The 24,996-nt window shown below is 40.4% G+C and overlaps 1 protein-coding gene across 1 annotated transcript; it reads right to left on the reverse strand.

The window, feature by feature from the left end:
• Window positions 1-1,545: 1,545 nt before the first annotated feature.
• On the reverse strand, window positions 1,546-23,584 carry LOC102418524 (interferon-induced very large GTPase 1). Its single transcript, XM_006105269.3, has 2 exons — window positions 23,526-23,584; window positions 1,546-8,949 (listed from the first exon to the last, which is right to left on the reverse strand). The coding sequence occupies exon 2, from the start codon at window positions 8,945-8,947 to the stop codon at window positions 1,652-1,654; it is 7,296 nt and encodes a 2,431-aa protein (XP_006105331.1). The 5' UTR covers window positions 8,948-8,949; window positions 23,526-23,584; the 3' UTR covers window positions 1,546-1,651.
• Between the last annotated feature and the right edge of the window lie 1,412 nt (window positions 23,585-24,996).

Raw genomic sequence — 24,996 nt, forward strand, 5'->3', positions numbered from 1 at the left:
CAAAGTTAATATATGAGACATGATACCTCTTAAAAGGCCATTCTTGATTCATTAAACAAATAACAAAAGCATTCAGCAAATGTTAATTGAACATCGCAGTTTCAGGGGGTGCTGTCTTGTGAGAGCCATGGACCATGCTATGCAAGGGGTTCTGTTTCTGTCACCATTTGAATATAATCATATGAGGAGGTCCTTCCAACTCTTACTGAGTCTATTTTCCAGAGAACAAAAGGGAAACTATACTGCTCTAGGACACCTGTTTCCTTTATAATTTTTCTGTTCAAGGATTTATTTTGCCGACATGGGTCATTTGACCTCAAACTGAGAGTATTCTTGAAGCTCTTTGGGGATTCAAAGCGGAATCAGCACTGTCTCCCAGCTCTGAAGATGCAAGTTTTTGACTGCTGTTCACTGTCTGTTTCCACTGGCTATGGAGGGATAGAGAGTGTGCCTGTAAAGGGAAGACTTGAATCTTCTTAATGTCCAACATGAAGACATTTTCTTTGTATCAAGATTACTTTAAGTCATTAGCTTTGAGAATCTAGCATAAGTCATTGTTGTAGAAGCTGCAGGGTGCAGATTGGTGATTTCTTTCCCCTCTCAGATTCTTCGTTACCATCAGAGTTTTTCATTTGTATTCTGATCATGATCCTATGACTCATACAGTGCAAAAAGTCACAAAGGTGCCTATTTTGGAGATAAGCATTTCCTTACATTTTAGTATATAAAAGAATATCTTATTGAGATAATCAGAATCTAAAAACTATATATTCTTTGCTATTTTATTTTTAAAGGAATAGTTTTTAAAATTATTAATGGCATAATGAAATCTGACCCTTGTTGACAGCCATGATTAAAGTGGCCCTTCTCACCTGCTCATACACCTTGTTCCAAAAGCCAGTTCTTTTTAAGCTTTTACAAATACCAGGCTTTGAATACCTAAGCTCTTACGAACCTTTATGTTTTATTTAAGCGTGGCACAGGGGACTGCCAAGGTGCCAGAGAAGATGAAGGTGTTACTTACATGAGAAAAACAATAATTTAATTTCTATTGTATATATTTGCTTAATAATGTTTCCTGAATTGATACAGGCTCTGTCAAGTCTGTGTTATTATTTCCCAGAACACAATATGTCTAAATATCACTATGCTTGGGAATCATCTCCCCATCAATATTTTTCTCAAGATTTCAGAGCAATTTGTAGCATTCAGCCAAGAACTGTACATTCATTTGAAATGTTCATATAGTTAATCTATAGAAATTTATAGCTGTCTATAATGATTTTGATTTCCCTCCATGAAAACAACTTTCTCTGAGATAGCATATAATATTATATATTTTAAAATAAAAAGCATTCTGCATAATAGCTTAAAATATGAAGTAGGAATTTTAAATAGATATTATTTGATTTTATTCTATGTTAATATAGTTTAGCAATTTGTTTTTCAACCAGAAGGAATTGAGATAAAGAAAAAGAAAGTCTTTTTAACAGGAAATTTTAAATTCTTGAAATGTTAATTGATTTATATTTAGTCATTTCATTTGAAAAATGGAAATAAAGTTTCTCATTGTGAGGAAGAGGTATTTTTGGATTGTTCAGGTACTGTGACTGTTGTTTAGATACTGGTACTCTTTTGTGGGCATTGAGTATTATTGCTTTTCCAAGTCATCAAGCACATTTTGCTTTGTGATATTGGTCCATGCATGAGGGATTTCACCTCTACCTGTAAATTTTTTCTGATATTTTTCTTCTAGCTCCTTTCTGAAGTGACAGACAACCCATTTCCAATATGTCTGGGTGGATGTGTCTGGGGTGATGCTCCATGTGGCATATTCCCCTCCTGCCTGTCGATAGGTCTTATATGGGGTTTTAAGACCACAATCCAAAATAAAATTACAATCACTTGCTACCAAACTAGTACAGTAGTCTATGATAAGGTAGTCTGTGTTAATCCATCTCCATCCATTGATACCCTGAGGACGGTGGAAAGGAACGCTGTGGTCTCCGTCATGGTTAGGGATTGTGTTTGTACAAATTGCTTCACAGAAGGGACACTGTTTCCAGCAGCCACAGAGATGCTCAGAGAGCATTTTCTGAATGTCAGAAACCATTCCTTCTTCAGTCTTACTCAAACACTCCTGTTCCACTGTGTTCATTGCGGGATCCAAAGCTTGACTCATGGCTTCTTTGAGAAACTCAATATCTTTAATCTCCTGGTGTTCAATGCTTACCAAGTCTTTTCGTGGAAAGTTCAAGTTACTCCCCAAGTGATCACAGAACAAATCCAACCACCCAGACGCAGTGCTGCTTTTATCTTTGGCTATTGCTGTGGATTCATGAATAGCTGAGAGGATGGCATTCTTGATGTCATCTACACTTATTTTTAAAAAAGTCTTTATTTTATTATTCCTTTGTTCTGAACAATATCTTTCAATATGTCTTTGAATGTAATTCCTAAAAAATGATTCAGGATTATGAATGTACTCCCAGTAATCATCAAAATTTTCATTTTCTGCCAGGGAGACAAGAATGTGTTTCTCCAAGTTAGCCCTGTTTCCATTGAATGCTGGGCAGGTAGCTCGCATGTCCCCAGCAATTTTAGGGGCCATTTTTTGCCAAATCGTGTTGGAGACAGCAGGAGTGAGTTTGTGCCATAGAAAATCAACAAATTCTGTGACTGTGGTTGCTCCTTGACAAGAGATCTTAAAACTCATGAGGAAATCATCTTTTTTGCTTTCCAAATAATTTACAGGATCATTTGCTCTTTTGAATGCCATATGCATCTCCTTAAAATTCTCAGATGCTCTTTGGAATAAAGACAAAGATAAGTCAATTTTGTACTTACTTGTAAATGTATATCTGTCTTTAGTGGGTGCAGATTTCACCTCCTCTTCTATTAAGTTCAGGATTTCATGGAAATAACTTGGGTCATAATCACATTGTTGCCCCTGGAGGCTTTTAATATTTTTAGTGTATCTTGAAATAATGTGGCCAGTAGTCCTCTTTACGGACTCTATATCATGTACTTCTAAGTACCTTGGTAATAAACCATACCATCTGCACATTTTGATATGTTTTTCATAATTGATTTCAAACTCCTTTCTAGACTTTTTCTTCAGTATATTCACCATGTCTGTCTCCTGTTTAAAATAGTCCAAAAGGATGTCTTCAGAATCCACATCGATGTTAGGCTCTGTGCCGGGAGGGACAGTTGAGGACACATCACAGACCCATTTACCCCAAAGTTGATTGAATTTGTTATGCAGCTCTTCCTCACTCAATTCTTTGTCCTTTACAGTTAAAGCCAATTCTCGGCTTCTTTCCAATAATTCCTTTTCATAACCTGATTTTTTGTTATCCAGTATTTCTTGATTCTTTTTATAACTTATATGTCCCTCGGCTTTATTTTTGCTCTCAAAAATAAGTGCCTCTTTAAGATTTATTAGTTTATTTTCAAAACTTGCTTTCCACTGAATAATGACTTCACTATCTGGATCTTCTTTAAAATATTTTTCCAGTTCTTGCTGGATGGCTTTATATTTTTCTGTAACTGGAGCCTCAAGAGTGCTTGCTGTGACTCTCTGGATTTTCCCATTCTTAATCTGGTTAATGAGCTGGTTCTGCAAGTCTAGCACATAACTCCTCAGCTTCCAGGTCCAGGAGTTATACATAGTTTCCAATTTGCTCATGGCCATGACCTCTCGAGTGTTCCTGAAACTGAAGATAAAGTTCTCACTCAGCAGGGCTCTCCACAGATCTTGAACTCGCAATTTCACATCTGAGATCTTCATGATGCTTCCCCTCGACTCCTGTTTGGCAGCCATAAGAATTCTGCTTTTTAGATCCTGAACATTGTGGCTGTAGCGAGGATTGGGAGGGGCCATTGGGGGATTGCCATCCCAGAGGTGAGCAAAGTAGAAGATATCAGTATTGGTATCAAATTTAATGATATCACCAAAGTGGGTTACATCTGAGCACTGTTCTTGCTCAGCTGCAGCTGTGGCCATTTCATCTAGTCTCTGCTCTAACCGCCTCCTTCCTTCCATAGTTTGATCTTTAGCTGTAACTTCCCCCACATTCTGATGGACAAAAAGGCAACTTGGGGAGATTTTTACTTGTTTCATCCTCATAAAGGCTTGAACCACTATTTGTAGGATATCTTGCATTTCTGATGGATTTTCCCCAAAAATATTGATCAGAGTCAAGTTTCCAAGTCCAATGACAAAGGTTGCCAACTCATTGTCACGATTATTGGATTTGTTGCTGAGTTCTGGGGCACGAAGGCCTTCTGTGTCCACAACAAGCACAAAGTCAAAGCCCAGTTCCTCTGTGAAAGTCTCTTCGACCTTCAGGAGCTGCATGTAGGCCCCCCGGGTACACCTCCCAGCACTGACCGTGAACTGCAGCCCAAAAAGTGCATTCAGCAGAGTGGACTTCCCTGAGCTCTGTAGGCCAAGGACAGAGAGAACAAATAGCCGTTTGTTTCCAAGTTTCTCAGAGACCTTGTCAAAAACAGCTCCCACCCACTTTAGAGGCACATATGAAGCATCCCCGTCCATCAGTTCAATGGGAACACCAGATATCATCAGATCTGCAGCGATCTGGGGAAGGGAGAGGTAAGGCATAGGTTTTGTGTGAGACGCTTCTTCCAGAGCTTCATAGATCTGGCCAACTTCTCTAAGAATTTGCTCAATTCCAAAGGTACAGTTATTAATCTCTGTGGAGATAGCTTCTATCTCTCTTTGCCAGTGTTGGAGGTCAGGGCTCTTTGGTGCCTTTTGCTTTTCTGTTTGTATCAGTGACCACAAATTGTTTTTCTTTTCATTTAGTTTTTCCAAGTGTCCTGAAGTCAGGTTGTCCAAAAACACACTCAGCCATTGCAAAAAGTAGTGTGTGGGTGGAGTTTCTGAATGATTTTGGAGAATTTCAAGAACAGAATGCATCAAGTCATTGAGAGGAAAAGCTCTGGTCAACTGTTCCCTCCGTATTCTTTGTTTTTCTGTCTCAATCTCACTCTTGTGTTGTTCAATACTTCGATTCCCTTTTTCTCTTAGATGATAGAGTTCTTTGTCCTTTTTACACCAACGATGCCATAGGTGTCCCTGAAGGGGTAGTAAGTTTTCCTTTATCTGCGATATATTCATTTCTTTCAGTAGAGCTATTAGGACCTCTGCCTTTTCTCTGGCTTCCTTGCAATCTTTCTGGTCTTCGTCAATAAGAAATCCTTGCTTGTGAGCAATTGCTACACATTCCTCTAAGCTGAGAACAGTGTCCGAGAGCTCCAGCAAACATCTCATTGTAGTAACTAGCTCTTCTGTTAATTCTGCTTCATTTCGGTTCCTGATTCCTATTATCACTTTTTCATTAGAATTATTGGCTACAGTTTGTTCTTTGTTATCAAGTAAACAAATCAAAGGTCTTTGTGACTGACTCAGATCACGAATAATTTTTCGGTTTTCTTTATTGTCATCAGAAGTTGACATAAGGACAACAAAGAGAGAAGAGACCTCCTGCAAGAAATTGAGTTGCTTCTTATGTTCCTTTGCATCTCCATGGAGATTGGTGAAGGTCACACAGTTGTCAAATCTGTCCTCATCTTCTCCCCCAGGGCAGAACCAGCAGATTTCCACCACTCCCCCCATCAAGAGACAGTCTTTGGTGCTCCCTCTGCAATGTCGGTGGAAAAACACATCATGTTTACGTTTACTGAGAAGACAGTTCATGATCTGTGATTTGGAAGCAGAGAAGCCATTTCCAACTCTTATAAAGGACACAATGGGGGTAGAGACTCTACACATCTGCTTATGCTTGTAATTGATCTTCTCCTCTCTTGGTGTTTTCCTTGCTTCCTGCCAGCTCCTTCTAATTTGACTGAGAGACCAGAGAGAGAATTCAATTTGAGAACTGCAGGGATTAGGTATGAGAAGAGGGAGTGCAAACTGGCACATGGAAAGTTTGGACAAAATATACTGTCTGGCAAAATTATCTGCACAGTGAAGAATTGCCATCTGAATATCCATAGGGTGAATATGGGGCTTAGGATTAGAGGGTGAAGGATTAGTGGGAGTATTCCTGTCTTCAAGCATGTCTTCATATGGATCAAAAGTCTCATTTTCCTGATTTGAGGCACTTGGATAGACTTGATTCTGTGTGTTTTCATCATTTTTGAAGACTAGGTATCTCAGCTCATAATCCAGCACTTGTAGCTTCTGAAAAAAATATAAGGGAAGCTCCCTTTCAGATCTGGGTTTGCTGTTGTATACAGAAGTCTTGTTGATCAGATGGAAGTTAGCTCTGCTCATCCCTTTTGGGTAGTAATGTTTTAATCCTAGACTCTGTAGTAATCTCAGAAAGGCTGTATCTTCTATGACTTCCCATTTGGTATTTCTATTATCATGGGGTTCATCGGATTGTTTCTTTTTAGGGAACTTCCTTTGCAAGTTTTTTCCTATCTCATCTATTTGCAAAGAGGAGATGGTGTCTTCATAATTACCATCAATGAGCAATCTCAAGTCTTTCTCTAAGTTTTTCCAATCATGATCTGCTCCTGATTTGGAGAGGACATGTGCAACTTCCTTTGATAAATACTGACCCAGGTGATGGCTTATTAATACCAAACGTTGTATTTTCTCCTCCGGGGAAACATCTGTGAGTCCACTGGTAGCTGTAAGACCTGTGAGCACGAGGAATGCCTGAGCTCTGTAGGTGCAAATATTTTTGAGTTCCTGGTATTTATCTTGTGCAGTTTGCATTGTATCCAGTAGGAAGTCTAACTCATGAAACCCAAGAGGATACTGAAACGTATTGTGTACCACATGATACCCTGCACCAGCTGCAATGCAAAGTAGCAAGAGGTGTGTGTCTGGCTGCTCTGTTTCTTGGAGGTAATTCAAGAAGCAGCCAAGAGACAAACTGACCTCACAAGAGGCCTTTCTCTGAGCTTCCTCCACTTTTTCGGCAGGCTCAGATTTCACCTCCACTTCCATGAGGTCATTCTTGGTTTCCTTTAAGATTTTAATTAGTTCAGATAAATGGGTGATGTTCATAGGCTCCTGGTCTGACTCTGACTGGAAGACCCACTGCATGATGGAATGAGCCTGAGGGAAGTTACTCACTCTGTAGATGTGAGGATCCAAAAGGCTGCACAACTGAGATTTAATAAACTTAGTTACATAGTTGGAAGACTTTTTGCAAAAGTTAACAGTGTTTACCAGAAAATTCTGCAGACCCCAGTCTGTGAGGCATATGTTAACCCAAGCGTCATAACTTTTTATTTTTTGACTCAACATTTGCATGAAATTTATCAGTTTTTTAAGCTGGCTTTTAGGATCAGATACCTCCCAAGATTTCACATCCTCTAGGAAAACCCTAGCCTCCTTTTCAACACTCAGTAAGTCTTCTCCATCCTGGATCTGGGCAGAGATACCAGTCAGAGCAGTGTAGCTATCCTTCAGTAAGCTAGCCACCTGAAAAGGATCCTTAAAATCACTTCCGTGGTTGGAGAGGATGATGTCCCAAACGGGCACCAGCTGAAGGCCCCGGTCTATGACACTCCAGGTTTGATTACTGGCAACTAGGCCAGCTTTCCACTGGAGAAAGCCATTTGCTTCTGGTGGGCCACCTGTCTGGGCCACAGATAATTGGACTTTGGTTTGGAGACTTTGGAAGGTTGTGCTTTGGGCGGCTGTTTCTGAACAAGAGTCTGGCTCATCCATACCTGCAGCAACTTTCACTCCAAAGCTGCTGTAGCTTCCCTTTATGAACCTGTTTAGGATCTCTGCTGACTGTTCCTTTACTTGTTCCAGCTCCTCACTCCAGAAACCCTCCGAAGTGGCTTTCCACCAGTAGATTCCTCCCAGGTGCAGAGGGCCCTGGTTAGCATGAGAGCCAAACCTGTGGAAAAAAGCTTCAGTCCTGCCCCTTAGCAAGGGGAGTCTGTCTGGATCTGCAGGCTCACACAGAAGGTCATCAATGCATTTCAGTTCCTGGAGAGCAGCCTTGGAGAACTGGAGCTGATCCATGGGAAAGTGGCAGGAGGCAAGTGGGACATAGCTGAACTTGGTAGAGCAGAAATAGGAGTGCTCAGGATGTGACTGTCGGGTTTCCTTGGATTCTGAATGTTTGCTGTGGTCCATAACAGCTTCCAAGCAAAGTCCCCAACCTCCGCCCTTGGCTGATGCAGTTACACCGAACCCCAGCTTCTCTATCATCTTGGTGAACATGGATTCTGCTTGAGAAGATGTAAATTCCCAGGTTCCCATTCGTGTGCTGTGCTCAGGGCCAAAGAGTAAGAACTCCTGGGGGACACTGAGTAGCTCTTCTCTCTTCTCCAGAAGGCTCCTGTGGGAGCTGGTTTTGTAAATTCCCTGCAGGGCCAGCCCTCCAGATGCCCATCTCACCAGATTTCTATCTGGGAGGTTTTGCCTGTGAGACAGTGTCCTCTCATTGAGGTTGAGTTTTCCCTCCATGTTTTCCATGACTTCTTGCAGGGATTTTTCGGGGGGTCGCCTATTCTTGTTGGGGAGCTCCATTGCCCACCTCAGGTCTGTCTTTTTCCCCCTCGCTTTCTCTTGTTGCTGTTGTTGCCTCTCTTCTGATTTGAAATATCTTCGCTCCTTCCACATTTGCTTTTCCTTCTTCTTCTTTTTCTTTATCATTTTCCCCTGAGACTCCTGTAACTCTGAAAAGCTAGGTGAGTGTGACAGCTTGAGGAGCTTCTCCAGAGCCCTTTTCTCCCAGGAATGTTTTGCCTGGGATTTGAGTTTCTGGAGTTCTCTTTCTTCTACATGTTGTAAGGCCTGGGCACAGCTCACACCAAGGTGTTTCTGCAGCTTTGGCAACCAGTACTCAATTTCCAGTCCTACTTCTCTCAGCATCTCTTGGAGATCTTGCCTTCTTTTCCCTTTGAGAAGGGGCTCATCAGAGGGGGACTTGGATGGGTCCATGGCTGTGGACAGAAAAGACAGTTAGTCCTTGGAAGTGTCATCCACATCTCAAACAATTTGGGAGTATCAACATGCAAGTCTTTAAGGCTTTCTCCTCCATTTCTTTCATTGTTCCAACAAGTGTATTATTGTTTAAATTTTTTCAGTGTGTGTGTGTGTGTGTGTATACAAGATATCTTTGTGGGTGTTCTCAACATGTACAGCTACTTAGTTGCTGGGTGAGTTGCAACTTAATAGTCTGGATTTTGGCACTTTCTATTCCACAAAATCAGTTGTAGGGAGAGCATTGTGTGAAGGTTGCCATTTGAAAATGTACATACTTTGGTAGCTTGATATTTATTTTAAAGACAAGAGGGATAACACCAGTTATTATTCCTCATGTTGTTTCTATCAAACCTGTGTTGAAATGTTTCCCACCTATCTCTGTCACTTCTTATGCCATTTAATGATATCCATGTACTCTCCTGTATTTTATTTTATTTTTTTAAATATTGTTAGTGATTTCAGAGAGGAAGGGAGAGAGAGAGTAAGAAACAGCAATGAAAATCATTGATTGGCTAGCTCCTGCAGACCCCCACTGGGGATCTAGCCCACAACCCGGGCATGTGCCCTTGACTGGAATTGAACCTGGGATCTTTCAGTTCTCAGGCTGACTCTCTATCTACTGAGCCAAACCAGCTAGGGAAACTCTCCTGTCTTTTAAAATTGTTGATATTATTACATACGTCCCCCATTTTACCCCTTTGCCTCCATCTACCCAGCCCTTACCCACCCCAGGTTTTTAAAACACTATCACACTCTGGTGAGGGTACCGGATGAAAGAAGGTGAGGAAATTATTGAAAGAACATATATATATATAGCCCATGAACACAGACAACAGTGAAATGGTGGCCAGAGGAATGAGGGGGAAGGGCTGGGTGGAGGTTTGCAAAGTGTGTGTGTGCAGGGGGAGATGGAGGACATCAGTAATAATGTCAACAATAAAAATGAAGTAAAATAAATGCAGAAAATCACCAATTTACAAAGGCAGGCAGAAAGAGAAGGAAAAAATAAAAACTAGAAAGGAATGAATAAGATGGCAATGTTCAACACTTACATATTAATAATTTCTCTAAATCTAAACAGACAGAATTCATCAAGCAAAAGGCACAGAGTAACTAGATGATCTAATATAACAAGACACAATTAGACATTAAAAATGGCAGTGGAGCAAGTGGATGCTACACAGAAATGCTCCCAGTACCAAAATGGATTACATCTAAAAGACAAGAACAAAAAACAAACAAACAAACAAAAAACCACACACCATCTTGAATTATCAAATGAAGACTCTTGTGGAGAAAACCATGATAACCAAGGCCAGAAAGTGGAGACTGCATAGAGGCCAGTAGGAAGGGCACAGGCATGAGATGGATGGTTGGCTTCCCACAGACAGCAGCTGAAGTTCCAGAGAGATATCTCAACTGTGAGGGGTGCCACTGAAAACTCTGGGGTCTAAACCACAAGCTGGAAACCCCAGCAGAGAGCACCAGAACTGAGAACGGTGCCCACATAACATCTGGCTGTGTAAAGCAGCATGGTTGCTGTCTGCCAGGGAGAGAGAGCTAGAAATGCAGGCAACCTTTTAAAGTGCCAACACAAAACTTTTGTGTGCATCCTTAGGCTCTGGCAGAGGGAGTATAGAGTGGACTGAAGTTGTGTGAAGAGAAGCCAGGGTTTGGGGCTCTGGAGTTAGAGCTTTGAGGGCAGACACCCTGGTTTCCTGAGCTGAATCATTTCCTCATGCTGTGGAGGACATCTTTCGCAGGCAGATCCTTACTATCCAGGAAGTTTTTGCCTTGGAGGAAGACAGTTACCTCAGCCAATTGGAAAACCCCTTGCCCCACCCTGTGGAATTCCTGAGGCCCATTAAGAGACTGAGAATAACAATTAGCCTCCAGGCAGAAGCAATTGTCCTGTCTTGTTGGAAAACCTCTGGCCCACCTGTGGACAATTGTCTTAAACTACTCAAGACTGAATCTAATCAGTCTGCAGCAGAGGTGAGTCTCTGGAGGCTTTGAGTCTTTGCCATTCTAATTAGTCAGAAACAGCATTTGACACTGTCCTGCACTAGAAATTGGGAGCCATGGCAGATTTACCTAATACATAGGCACAAAACCAAACAGGCAGCCAAAATGGGGAGACAAAAACAACAACACCCTAATGAAAGAACAAGAGACTTCTCCAAAAGAAGAGCTAAATGAAATGGAGATAACAAACTTATGAAAATTTTAAAAAATAAATTTATCAAACATGGAGTTCAGGATAATGATGGCAAAGACACTCAACAGATTGAGAAATGATAAAGTAACTATGAAGAAAGACATAGCACTAATAAAGAACACAATGGAAGGAATACACAGAAGATTAGGGGAAGTTGAGAATCACATTACCAATTAGAAGATAGGGTAGAAAAAACCCTGCAATCAGAGAACCAAAAAGAAAAAACAAAAAATAGGAGGACAGTGTAAGGGAGCTGTGGGAAAACATAAAACATAACAATATTTGCATAATAGGTGTGCCAGAAGGGGAAGAAAGTGAGCAAGAGATAGAGAATGTGTTTGAAGAAATAATGGCAGAAAACTCCCCTAACGTGGTGAAGTTAAAAGTCAGACAAGTTTAAGAGGAACAGAGAGTCCCAAGGAAGAAGAACTTAAACAAGCCCATGTACAGACACACAATACTTAAAGTGCCAAAAATAAAGACAAAGAGAAAATCTTAAAGACAGCAAGAGAAAAACAAACTGTTACTACAAAGGAGCTCCCATAAGGCTGTCAGCTGATTTCTCTATCAGAATCTCTATAGGCCAGAAGAGAATGGCATGAAATACTCAAGATAATGGAAAGCAAGGATCTGAAACCAAGATTACTATATCGAGTAAGGCTATAATTAAAAATAGATGGTGAAATAAAGAGCTTCTCAGACAAATAAAAAGACCAAAGGAGTTTATCATCAGCAAACGAGCATTGCAAGAAATGCTAAAGGGACTCCTGTAATGAGAAGAGGAAACAGAGAGAGAAACATAGGCATACAGAATTAAAATGGCAATAAATAAGTACCTATCAATAATAACCTTAGGTGTAAATGGATTAAACGCTTCAATCAAAAGACGTAGGGTATCTGAATGGATACAAAAACATGACCCAATTATATGTTGTCTACAATAGACCCACCTCATAACAAAAGATTCACACAGGATGAGAGTGAAGGGATGCAAAAAAGTTTCCATGCAATAACAAAAGATTCACACAGGATGAGAGTGAAGGGACGCAAAAAAGTTTCCATGCAAAAAGAAACAAAAAAAGCTGGTGTAGCAAGTCACTACATAATACTAAAGGGATCAATCTAACAAGAAGATATATCCCTGGTAAATATATACACACCATATATATAGATCAATCTAACAAGAAGATATATCCCTGGTAAATATATACACACCATATATATATTCTAGAGAGATAGACAACAGTATGGTCATAGTATGGAACTTTAACACCTCACTGACTTCAGTGGATAGATCTTCCAGACAAAATTTAGCAAGGAAACAGTGATTCTAAATGACATACTGGATTAGATGGTTCAAAAGAACATTTCACCGCAAAGCTGCAAAATATACATTCTTCTCAAGTGCACATGGATCATTCACAAAGATAGACCACATGTTAGGACAGAAAAAAAGTCTCTATAAGTGCAAGAAAATTGAAATCATATGAAACAGATCACAAGAAATGAAAATAGAAATCAACTACAGTATAAAGTCTCAAAAACATTTAAACACATGGAGGTTAAATAGCATGTTATTCAACAATGAATGGGTTACCAATGAGATCTAGAAAGTAAAATAATTACTTGGAAAAAATTTAAAATGAACACACAACAACCCAAAATCTCTGGGACACATCAAAAGCAGTCCTGAGAGGGAAGTTCATAGCACTATAGGCCTTCCTCAAAAAATAAGAAAAACTAATAATAAACTATTCAACCTTACAACTTAAAGAATTAGAAAGGGGACAACAAGAAAAGGAAGGAAGGAAATATTAAAGATTACAGCAGAAATAAATGACATAGAGACTAAAATAACAATACAAAAAAATCAATGAAACCAAGAGCTGGTCCTTTTAAAAGATAAACAAGGTTGATGAACCATTAGCCAGACTCATCCAGAAAGAAAGAGAGACCTAAATAAATAAAATCAGAAACAAAACCAAAGAAGTAAACTCTGACACCATAGAAATACAAAGGATTGTAAGAAAATACTATGAACAACTATATTCCAAGAAGGTGGACAATGTGGATGAAATGGACAAATTCCTAGAAAAAATACAATGTCCCAAACTGAATCAGGAAGAATCAGAAAACCTGAATATGCCAATAACAACTGAGGAAATAGAAGCAGTAATTAAAAAAAACTCCCAGCAAACAAAAACCCTAAACTGGACGGCTTCACAGGGGAGTTTTATGAAACATTCAAGGAAGAAGTAACACCTATCCTGCTCAAACTATTCCAAAAATTCCAAAATGAAGGGATACTTCCAAGCTCTTTTTATGATGCCAGCATTATCCCCATCCCCAAAACAGATAAAGACATGACAAAGAAAGAGAACTACAGGCCAATATCCCTGATGAACATAGACACTAAAATCCTCAGCAAAATTCTAGCAAATCGAATCCAACAATATATCAAAGAGATCATACACCATGACCAAGTGGGATTTATTCCAGGGATGCAAGGCTGGTACAATATTCACAAATCAATAAATGTGATACATCACATGAACAAATTGAAAGACAAAAATCACATGATCATATCAATAGATGCAGAAAAAGCATTTGACAAAATCCAACACCCATTTTTTCATAAAAACTCTCAGCAAAGTGGGAATACAGGGAGCATATCGCAACATTATAAAGGCCATATGTGACAAACCTACAGAAAACTTCATATTCAATGGGCAAGAAGTAAAACTATTTCCCCTAAGAACAGGAACAAGACAGGCATGTTCATTTTCACCACTCTTATTCAATATAGTACAGGAAGTGCTAGTCACAGCAATGAGACAAGAAAAAGAAATAAAAGGCATCCAAAGTGGAAAGAAGAAAGTAAAACTCTCATTATTCACAGACAACATGATATTGTACATAGAAAACCCTAAAGATTCCACCAGAAAACTACTACTAGATTTAATAAATGAATTTTGCAATGTAGCAGGATACAAAAATCAATACCCAAAAATTGATGGCTTTTTTATACACCAATAATGAATTCTCAGAAATAGAAACTAAACAAACAATCCCATTTATCATTACAGCAAAAAAAAAAAATTAAGATTCTTAGGAATAAAATAAGCTTAACCAAGGAGGCAGAAGAGCTGTACTTGGAAAACTAAGGATGTTAAAAAAAGAGATTGAAAAAGATATAAACAAGTGTAATAATATACCATGTTCGTGGATTGGTAAAATTAACATCATTAAGATGTCCATACTACCAAACGCAATCTACAGATTCATTGCAATCCCTATCAAAATACCAACAGCATATTTCACAGATCTAGGACAAATACTCCAAAAATGTATATGAAAACAAACAAACAAACAAACAAACAAACAAAAAATCCCGAAATAGCTGCAGCAATCTTGAGAAAGAAAAACAAAGTTGGAAGAATCACAATACCAGATTTCAAGTTATACTACAAAGCCACTGTAATCAAAACAGCCTGGTACTGGCACAAGAACAGACATATAGATCAATGGAACAGAAAAGATACCTCAGAAATTGACCCAGGCCATTATGATCAATTAATATTTGACAAAGAAGGCAAGAGCATATAATGGAGTCAAGAGAGTCTCTTCATTAAATGGTGTTGGGATACATGCAAAAAAATGAAACCAGACCACCAACTTACCCCATACACAAGAATAGACTCAAAATGGATAAAATGCATGTAAGTTCTTCTCATAAAAATCCGACAAGAACTCACAGGCAGCAAAAACTCAGACATCTCTTGTAGCAATATGTTTATGGATACATCTCCTAGGGCAGTGATGGTGAACCTTTTGAGCTCGGCGTGTCAGCATTTTGAAAAACCCTAACTTAACTCTGGTGCCGTGTCACATATAGAAATTTTTTGATATTTGCAACCATAGTAAAACAAAGACTTATATTTTTGATATTTATTTTATAAATTTAAATGCCATTTAACAAAGAAAAATCAACCAAAAAAAGTGTCATAGGTTCGCCATCACTGTCCTAGGGCAAAGGAAACTAAGGAGAAAAATATACAAATGGGACTACATCAAAATAAAAACCTTCCGCATAGCAAAAGAAACCATTAACAAAATGAAAAGAGAGCCCACTGTATGGGAGAACATATTTGGCAATGATACATCTGATAAAGGGTTAATATCAAAAATATAAAAGGAACTTATACAAAATAACAAAAGGAAGAGAAACAATTCCATTTAAAAATGGGCTAGGGATCTTAATAGACACTTCTCCAAAATGGGCATACAGATGGCAGAGACATGAAAAATTACACACAGTCACTGATCTTCAGAGAGATGCAAATTAAAACTATAATGAGGTATCACCTCACACCTGCCAGAATGGCTACCATCAATAAATCAACAAACAAGTGATGATGAGGATGTGGAGGAAAGGGAACCCTCACACACTGCTGGTGGGAATGAAGAGAGTACAGCCATTATGGAAAACAGCATGGAGTTTCTGGCTTTACATTGTCAGGCTCTGTGACCTTGCTTCACTTCCCTGGGCCTCTTTCCCCATCTGTAAAACGGGCATAGTAATAGCACCCACCTCATAAGGTTGTTGTGAGGGTTAAATGAACTAATGGTACCTATCAATGCTAGCACATCATGATGTTAACTATTATGATTACATCACCCTGCACAAGTTGCTTGACCTCTTCAAGCCTTAGTTTCCCCATCAGCAGAATGAGGGTGAAGAAAAGAGGGGCTCCAATACAGTACTTTTCCAGGGGCTGTACTGTCACAGAAAGTTCTCTGGGCATCGGCTGCATTTCATTCCCCCTCCTCTCTGCAGGGCGCTGACTTATCTCCACTCTAAGAGGGGGACTCCAGCCACATGGTCGGGTCGGAGGAATGCTGTATGTATGTGTGTGTCTATGTGTGTGTGTGTGTGTGTGTGTGTGTGTGTGTGTGTGTGTGTGTGTTGGGGCGCCCCTGTGCCGGCCCCACTGGTTCACGACAAGTTGAATGCCAGGGCCCACATGACGACAGGAGGCTGGTACTAAGTAATGAGTCTGTCCCCTCGAGCTGTGTGTAGCCACTAATCCCCCTCTTGGAGCAGGCAATGGCAATTTGTCCCGCTGTGCCTGCAGCTCTGGGCCATTTATGACAATCAGGGTCCGCACATACAGGAAGTGCTGACTTTGACCCATCCTCAGTTGCATAAGCCTCACGTGTAATTCATTGTTTTCCTGAGTCCTTGTCACTCTCCCCTCCTTCCTCCCTGGCGGTTACTCAGGAGTATCCTCCTTACCAATGGCAGGACGCACATGGGCTCCTGTCCTCGCTCTGTTGCTCCTGAAGGTGTGACCTTGGGCACATCACTTTCCTCTCTGAGCATCAGACTTCTCATTTAAAATGGCCTGGACATCTGAGTGTCCCTTTCCACATCCCAGGATCCCATTTCCATGTTCTGTGAACTTTCCCCCATGCATGGAGCCTGCCTGTGCTTGCCTGTCCTCAGTTAGTTCAGGTGGGGTCCTTCTCACCCATGACACAGATGATAAGACGGAGACCTGGAGAGGTGACTTGCTCAAGGCTGCAGAGCCTTGGTTTACACCCAGGATGGGGTGTGCCAACTCCTGGGCTGCAGGTGATTAGGGAAACTTGGATCCAAGGCATTGGCCCCAGGGCTGCTGGGTGAGCAGTGAGTGAGGATCTGACTTTGACAGGGAGATAACATGGAGCTTCAGACCCACAGTGCCTTGCATTTACCTGTGGGGCCCAGTCACTTGGAATAAACAAGGGAGAGATCCAAACTGCAAATAGGTTTCCATAATAGCCTTGGGAGTTGCTATTTTACTCAAAGTGATAAACATATCCTGGGGTGGGGCCCCCAGCCTCCTGGACACAGACCCTCTGGGCCTCCTGGTTCTTGGCCTGGGTGCTCAGGTCTGCTGCTGGCTTCTGGACTTGAGCAAGAGCAGCATCCCTGAGGGCTGAGAACCTGCTGACAGTGGGAATGCAGTTGGGAGGAGTGTGTCTGGGGGCTTGCTTAGGCCTGGGCAGAAAGTAAGGTGCCAGGAATAGACATCTGTAAGCACCATTCTTCCTGTCACCAGCCCCTTGGGAGTAGTCCTAGGCATGGCAGTGATAGAGGATTATGGAAGGAGAGCAGCAGAGTTGGCAGGGAGTGTGGAGATTTTCTGGGGAAAGTGAGGCTCTTGGGGAGGCACAGGAAGAGAGGTCATGTCCAAGGTCACACAGTCAAAAAGCGCTCTATTGATTCCAGATGGATTTCCTAAGAAGGCTCTGGTGGTGACATTTAATGGGCCCTTTATTCAGCACACATTTATTTTGTGTCTGTGTACTAGGCTCCCCATTGGGTTCTGAAGTTGTAGCTGGGAGCCAGACATGGGCTTGACCTTTCAAGAGCTGAGTTAAGTAGGGAGACCCAAGAGGTGAATAGATAACTTTGATAGCCAGTGACTGGGGCCTTTGGAGTACAGAAGAGGGACATTTGACTGACCAAGGAGTCAGGAAGGCTTCCTGGAGGAGGGGATATATAAGCTGTGTTTTGAAGTTGCCATAAGGAGAGAGAGAAGTGACAAAGGAGGCATGTAGGACAGAGCCTTCTTGGCAGAGTACACAGCACATGCAAAGGCCCTGGAGGTGTGAGGCAGCTTGGCATGCCCAGGATTGGAGGGCTCTGGGGGATCCTTTATGTGTTGACCCACCCTAGCATGTGGCCACATGCTCCAGGGCTCATCAAACACTATGTGGGAACCTCTACCCTTTCAGAAAAGAGGTTTGGCCTCTCCCAGCCCTTGCTCCTGGGGGAGGTCAGATTGCCACCCCAGCGAGGGTGTGGAAGGGTAGTACTTAGGGTGGGGTCTTTCTCTACCTGAGCTTTTTAACTAATAAGGAAACTGAGGCACAAATAGGTGTTGTTGCAAGGAGCTGGGGTGAAGACCAGAGACCCTGCTTTTCCTTGGCTCCTTGGGCAACTGTCCAGGCTTCAGCAGCTGCTGAGCCTCTAGAATATAGCCCCGTTACATACAATGCCTTAGAAGCCCTTACTAAGTTCCCTTCCTTGACCCCAACCTATTCCAGGTAGACAGCTGGACATACATGCAAATATGTGTGCACTGAGAACTTCTTCATGGTGTTTAGATTCCTGGGATTTGAGGATGAGAGCGCAGTACCTTTTAGATCAGTGGTACCACAGCCACCTGCCCTATCACCTGCTCAGAAGGAGGATTGCCATATACTCTTCAGTGGAAAAGGATCCTGAAGACCAAATATAGACTGATCCTACTTTCATTTTCAAAAGATCTCACAAGAAAAAAAATCTTATAGAAAGGATGTACAGCCAATTTAACATTGATTATCTCAAGATGGTGGTTCAGATGGGTTTTTATTTTATGTTTTTTGTTTGGCTCACCTGATTTTTTAAAAAAATGTATTTCTTGTGTACTCATTGTGAAATTCTCATGCAATTTAAAACAGGGGGAGTCCAGCCGGCATAGCTCAGTGATTGAGTATTGACCTATGAACCAGGAGGTCACGGTTTGATTCCCAGTCAGGGCATATGCCCAGGTTGCAGGCTCAATCCCCAGTAGGGGGCATGCAGGAGGGCATCAATGATCTCTTCCATTATTGATGTTTCTATTTCTCTCTCCCTCTCCGTTTGTCTCTGAAATCAATTAAAATATATTTTTTAAAGAGACAAAGACTGTAACTATATAATACTAAACTGATCAATCCACCAAGAAAATGTAACCATCGTAAACATATATGCACCCAATATTGGAGCACCTAAATATATATATAAAAAAAACTCTTGGTGGACTTTAAGGAAGAGACTGAAATCAATACAATCATAGTAGGAGATTTTAACAACCCTCTGACATCACTGGATAGATCTTCCAGACAAAAAATCAAAAAGGCAACAGACACCTTAATTGACTCAATATATCAGATGGACTTACTTGATATTTATAGAACATTTCATTCCAAAGCAGCAGAATAAAAATCATTTTCAAGGGCACATGGAACATTCTCAAAAATAGGCCATGTTAGAATACAAATAAGTCTTAACAAATTCAAGGTGATTAAAATCATATCAATTATCTTTGTGGATCATAAAGGCATGAAACTGGAAATTAACTACAATAAAAACATCAGCCTGGCCTGTGTAGCTCAATGGTTGAGTGTTGGCATTTAAACCAGGAAGTCAACAGTTTGATCCCAGGGATGCGGGCTCGATCCCCAGTAGGAGGCATGCAGAAGGCAGCTGATCCATGATGTAACTATGCCTGTATCCCTCTACCTCCTTCTCTCTCTAAAAATCAGTAAAAACATAATTAAAAAAAAGAAACATCGAAAATATTCAAACACATGGAGGCTAAATAGCATGTTGTTAAACAATGGATGGATTACCAATTAGATCAAGGAAGAAAAATAATTACCTGGCAAAAAATGAAACACAACAAACCCAAATCTATGGGACACAGCTAAAATAGTCCTGAGAAGAAAGTTCATAGCATTACAGGTCTACCTCAAGAAGCAAATAAAATCTCAAATAAACATTTTCACCCTTACACCCAAAAGAAGTAGGAAAGAACAACAAACAAAGCCCAGAGTAAGTAAAAGGGAAGATATAATAACATCAGAGTGGAAATAAATGACACAGAGACTGAAAAATACAACAAGACAAAAATCTATGAAACCAAGAGCTAGTTCTTTGAAAAGATAAACAAGTTTGATGGACATTTAGCCAGACTCATCAAGAAAAAAAGAGAGAAGACCCAAATAAATAAAATCACAAATCAAAGAAGAAAAGTGACAGAAATAGAAAGGATTGTAAGAAAATACTATGAACAACTACATACTCACATCTTGGACAGCCTGGGTGAAATGGACAAATTCCTGCACACATATGATATTCAAAAACTGAATCAGGAAAAATAAAAAAAGAAACTGAATAGACTGATAACTAATAAAATTGTAACAAAAAAATAAGATTCATAGGAATAAACTTAACAAGGAGGTAAAAGAGCTATATTCAAAAAACTATAGGATATTGAAGAAAGAAATGGAGAAAGATACAAACAAGTGAAAGCATATACCATGTTCATGGATAGGAAGAATTAACATCATTAAAATGTTCATACTACCCAAAACAATCTATAGATTATACACAATTCCCGTTAAAATACCAATGCCATATTTCATTCATCTAGAAAAAATATTCCAAAAATTTAAAAAGTCCTTGAATAGCATCAGCAATCTTCAGAAAGAACAAAGTTGGAGGAATCACAATAGCAGATATCAAACTATACTGCAAATCTATTGTAATCAAAACAGGCTGGTACTAATATAAGAATAAGCATATAATTCAATGGAAAGGGCAGAGAACCCAGAAAGCAACTCATGCCTTTATGGTCAATTAATATTCAAAAAAGGAAGCAAGAGCATATAATGGAATAAACACAGTCTCTTTAATATACTATAAATGGTGTTGAGAAAATTGGACAGGTACATGCATAAAAATGACACTGGACCACAAACATATGCCATAGATAAAAATGAACTCAAAATGGATAAAAGACTTAAATGTAAGTCACCAAGACATAAAACTCTTAGAAGAAAACATAGGAAATAAAATCTCAGGCATCTTGAGTAGTAATATTTTTACCAATATATCTTCTAGAACAAGGGAAACAAAGGGAAAAATAAATAAATGGAACTATATCAAACTAAAAAGCTTCTGCATAGAAAAAAAAGTCACAAAATATGCACACACAAACATCAACAAAATGAAAAGAGAACCCACTGTATGGGAGAACATATTTGCCAATGATACATCAGATAAGGGGTTAATTTCTGATATATATAAAGAACTTATACAACTCAAAACCAGGAAGACAAATAGTCAAATTGAAAAATGGGTAAAGGAACTAAATAGACACTTCACTAAAGAAGACATAAAGATGACCAATAGATATATGAAAATAGGCTAAACGACACCAATCACGAGAGAGATGCCAATTAAATCTACAATGAAATATCGCCTCATACATGCCAGAATTTATCATCTATACTAATAATAGAGGAATATGCAAATTGTCTGGGATGCCATCACAGTAACAACTGAACAGCAGGCTGTGTGGGGCAACCAGGCAGGTGGGGGGGGGCAGTTGGGGGTGACAAGGCCAGTGAATGGGGGGCAGTTGGGGGTGACTGGGCCAGCAGGCAGGGACAGTTGGGGGCAATGAGGCCAGCGGTGGGGAGGGCAATTGGGGGTGACCAAGTCAGCAGACAGAGGCAGTTTGGGGTGATCAGACTTCAGGGAGGGCAGTTAGGGGTGATCAGGCAGGCAGGCAGGTGAGCAGTTAGGAGCCAGCGGTTCCAGATTGTGAGAGGGATGTCTGACTGCCTGTTTAGGCCATATCCCTGGGATCAGGCCTAAACCAGCAGTCAGACATCCCCCCAAGGGGTCCCGGATTGAAGACGGTGCAGGCTACCTGAGGAGACCCCTTCCCCCCGCCCATGCACAAATTTTGTGCACTGGGCATGTAGTCAATAAATAAACAAACAACAAGTGTTGGAAAGATTGTGGAGAAAAGGGAATCCTTGTGTACAGCTGGTGGGAATGTAGACTGGTGCAACCACTCTCAAAAAATGTATAAGTTTTCTAAAAAAATAATATGGAGTTTTCTCAAAAAATTAAAAATGGAGCTGCCTTTTGACCCAGCAATCCCACTTCTGGGTATATATATCCTAAGAATACCAAAACACCTATTAGAAAGAATATATGCACTCCTATACTCCTGGCAGTGATATTTACAATAACCAAGATTTGGAAACAGCCCAAGTGCCCATCAGTAAATGAATGTATAAAAGAGTAGTGCTACAATTACACAATGGAGTACTACACCCCTATAAAGCAAGAAGAAACTCTTACCCCTATGACATCATGGATGGACCTGGTGATTAATATGCTAAGTTAAATAGGCCAGTCAGGGAAAGACAAATACCATATGATCTCAGTAATATGTAGAATCAATGAATAAAATACGCAGATGAGCAAAATAGAACCAGAGACATGGATACACGGGAGAGTCTGACAGAGGTCAGAGGGGATGGGCGTGAGGAGGTCTGGATAAAAGAAGGTGGAGAGAGTAGCCAAAGAACATATATACATAGCTCAGGACACAGACAACAGAGTGGTTAAGGTCAGAGGAGGGGTGGCGGGGCCTGGGTGGAGGTGGGCAAAGAGGTAGAAAATGGAGGCTGTCTGTAATATGTCAACAATTAAAATAAAGAAAAAAAAAGTAAAAGCCAAACTAAAGAGTGAAATAAAATGTTTGTAATACTTATATCTGGAAAAAGGACTGGTATTCCGATTACATAAATACTTTTATTCTCTAATATGTAAGAGAATGCAATAAAAAACGAGCAAAAAAGTTTGAACTGACAATTCATAAAAGAAGATATTAAATGGTCAACATGAAAAAATGGTCAACATATTTACTTATTATGGAAACACAAAACTGCAATGCGATAACTAGTTAGGATGCCTTACATTAAAAAGACTGACAGTATCAAATGTCAGGGAGGATGTAGACCCACTAAAAATCTCATACACTTACTGGTAACCACTTTAAAAGCTGTTTGAAAATTTCTTAAATAGTTAAATATGCACCTGCCATACAACTCAGATATATCACTTCCAGGTATCTACCCATGAAAAAGAAAAATATATGTCCATAAGAGATTTGGGAGAAGATATTCATAGCAGCTTTCCCCCATAATTGTTTAAACTGGACATTCCCTAAATAGGTAAACACATAAATAAAATATGATATACAATGACATACTACTCAACAATAAAAGTAGATAACTGCTTATGCATGCAGCAACCTGGTTGAATATAAAAATTATTATGCCAAGTGAAAGAAGCTATCAATAAAATAATACATGAGTGTATTATTCCATTTTTATAAAATACTAACAAATTTATTGCAACAAAAGGCATAGCAGTGGTTGCCTGGGGACTGGCAGAGGGAGGCAGAAATAGCAAAGAGTGCTAGGCATTCTTTGGCATGATGAAAGTGTTTTGTATCTTAACTGTTGGAATTTTTTCAAGGTTTCGATGGTTTCAACTAGGAAAAATTCATCAATGTATACCTTAAATAGGTGCATTTGATTGTGCATAAGTTATTTCTCAATGAAATTAACATCCTATATAATAATCCTATATAATAAAAGGGTAATATGCAAATCGACCCAACAGAGGAACGACTGGTTGCTATGACGCGCACTTACCACCAGAGGGCAGATGCTCAACCAGAAACAGGGCTCACGGCTGGTGAATGTAGCGGCAGTGGCAGCAGCCTCTCCTACCTCTGCAGCACCACTAAGGATGTCTGACTGATGTCTTAGGCCCGCTCCTGCTCCTGGACTGCAAGAGGGTGCAGGCCAGGCTGAGGGACCCACACCCCCAGTGCACAACCTTCATACACTGGGCCTCTAGAAAAAACAAACAAACATATTTTAAGCCAGATAGAAGAACTCACATGATACCATCTTCTATGTGACCTTTCACTGGGGGTTCATAGAGCCCACTTATATGGGGTATATGCTCACATTAGACATGACATTCCTGGAACGAGTGTAACCCCATATTCTAATTTGCTTTCAACTAGTGAGACTCTGGGACTTTACCTGAAGTATTCTGAAGTCAGATAGCAGGAGAACAATTTTTCCCTTCCCACAGTTTTTTTACATTTTTGTCCTTGTGTATCTAGTGATTAGTAGTAAATTCCCAGGCTGCAGTTGAAGCATGAGGCATTGTTTTGAGGACAGAAAGGAACTGAACTGGACCTTGTACAGGAGCATCTAAGTGCTTGGGGAGTGTGTGTAAATCATCGAGGCGAGTGAAGAAGAAGGTTCAATCCCTGGAGGCCCAAGGGAATGAAACCCTTTCAGCTCCAGGCTCAGACAGAGATGTGGCTCTCACCAGCAGGGGCCATGCTGTGGGGGGGGGATATAAATAAGTGCATCCCAAATTGCACCCACCTTCTTTCCAAACCTCTTCTTATTCTCTAACACACTCACCCAATTCCCATCTAACTAGTGTCTCAGGCTCCAAACAGAGTCATGTTTGACTCTTCTCTCTCCTCAGTCCTTACAATCAGATATTGCATCATCATGATTTTCAATCTAATTGACTCACACTCATTGATCTTTTTTCAAATGTATCAATATGCTGGCAGGGGAGCAGCTAGGTGTCAATCAGGCCAGCAGGGGAGCGTTAAGGGGGAGATCAGGCTGGCAGTCAGAGTTGTTAGTGGCAATCAGGCAGCCAGGCAGGAGCCAGCAGTCCCAGATTGTGAGAGGGATATATCCCGAGGGGTCCCAGATTGGAGAAGGTGAAGGCTGGGTTGAGGGACACCCCCCCACACCACCAGTGCACGAATTGGGTGCACCAGACCTCTAGTTCAACCATAAAAAGAAGGAAATCTTGCCATTTAACACAACATGGATGAACCTGGAAGGCATTATGCTAAGTGAGGTCAGTCAGAGGACAGGTATGATCTCACTTGTATGTGAAAACTAAAACAAACAAATAGAAACAAAAACAAAGGCATTCACAGAGAACAGATTGGTAGTTTTTAGGGGTGGGGCTGTGGGGGTCAAATGGGTAAAGGAGATCAAAGGATACTAACTTGCAGTGATAACATGAATGAATCCTGAATATGTAATGTACAGCATGGTGACTCTAGTTGACAATAGT

The sequence above is a fragment of the Myotis lucifugus genome, unplaced genomic scaffold (assembly GCF_000147115.1).
Source record: "Myotis lucifugus unplaced genomic scaffold, Myoluc2.0 scaffold_656, whole genome shotgun sequence".
Classification (NCBI taxonomy): Eukaryota; Metazoa; Chordata; class Mammalia; order Chiroptera; family Vespertilionidae; genus Myotis; species Myotis lucifugus.

Bases quoted from the DNA above. Each gene is read 5' to 3' on its own strand.
- LOC102418524 (XM_006105269.3), bottom strand. From the start codon at position 8,947: ATGGACCCATCCAAGTCCCCCTCTGATGAGCCCCTTCTCAAAGGGAAA.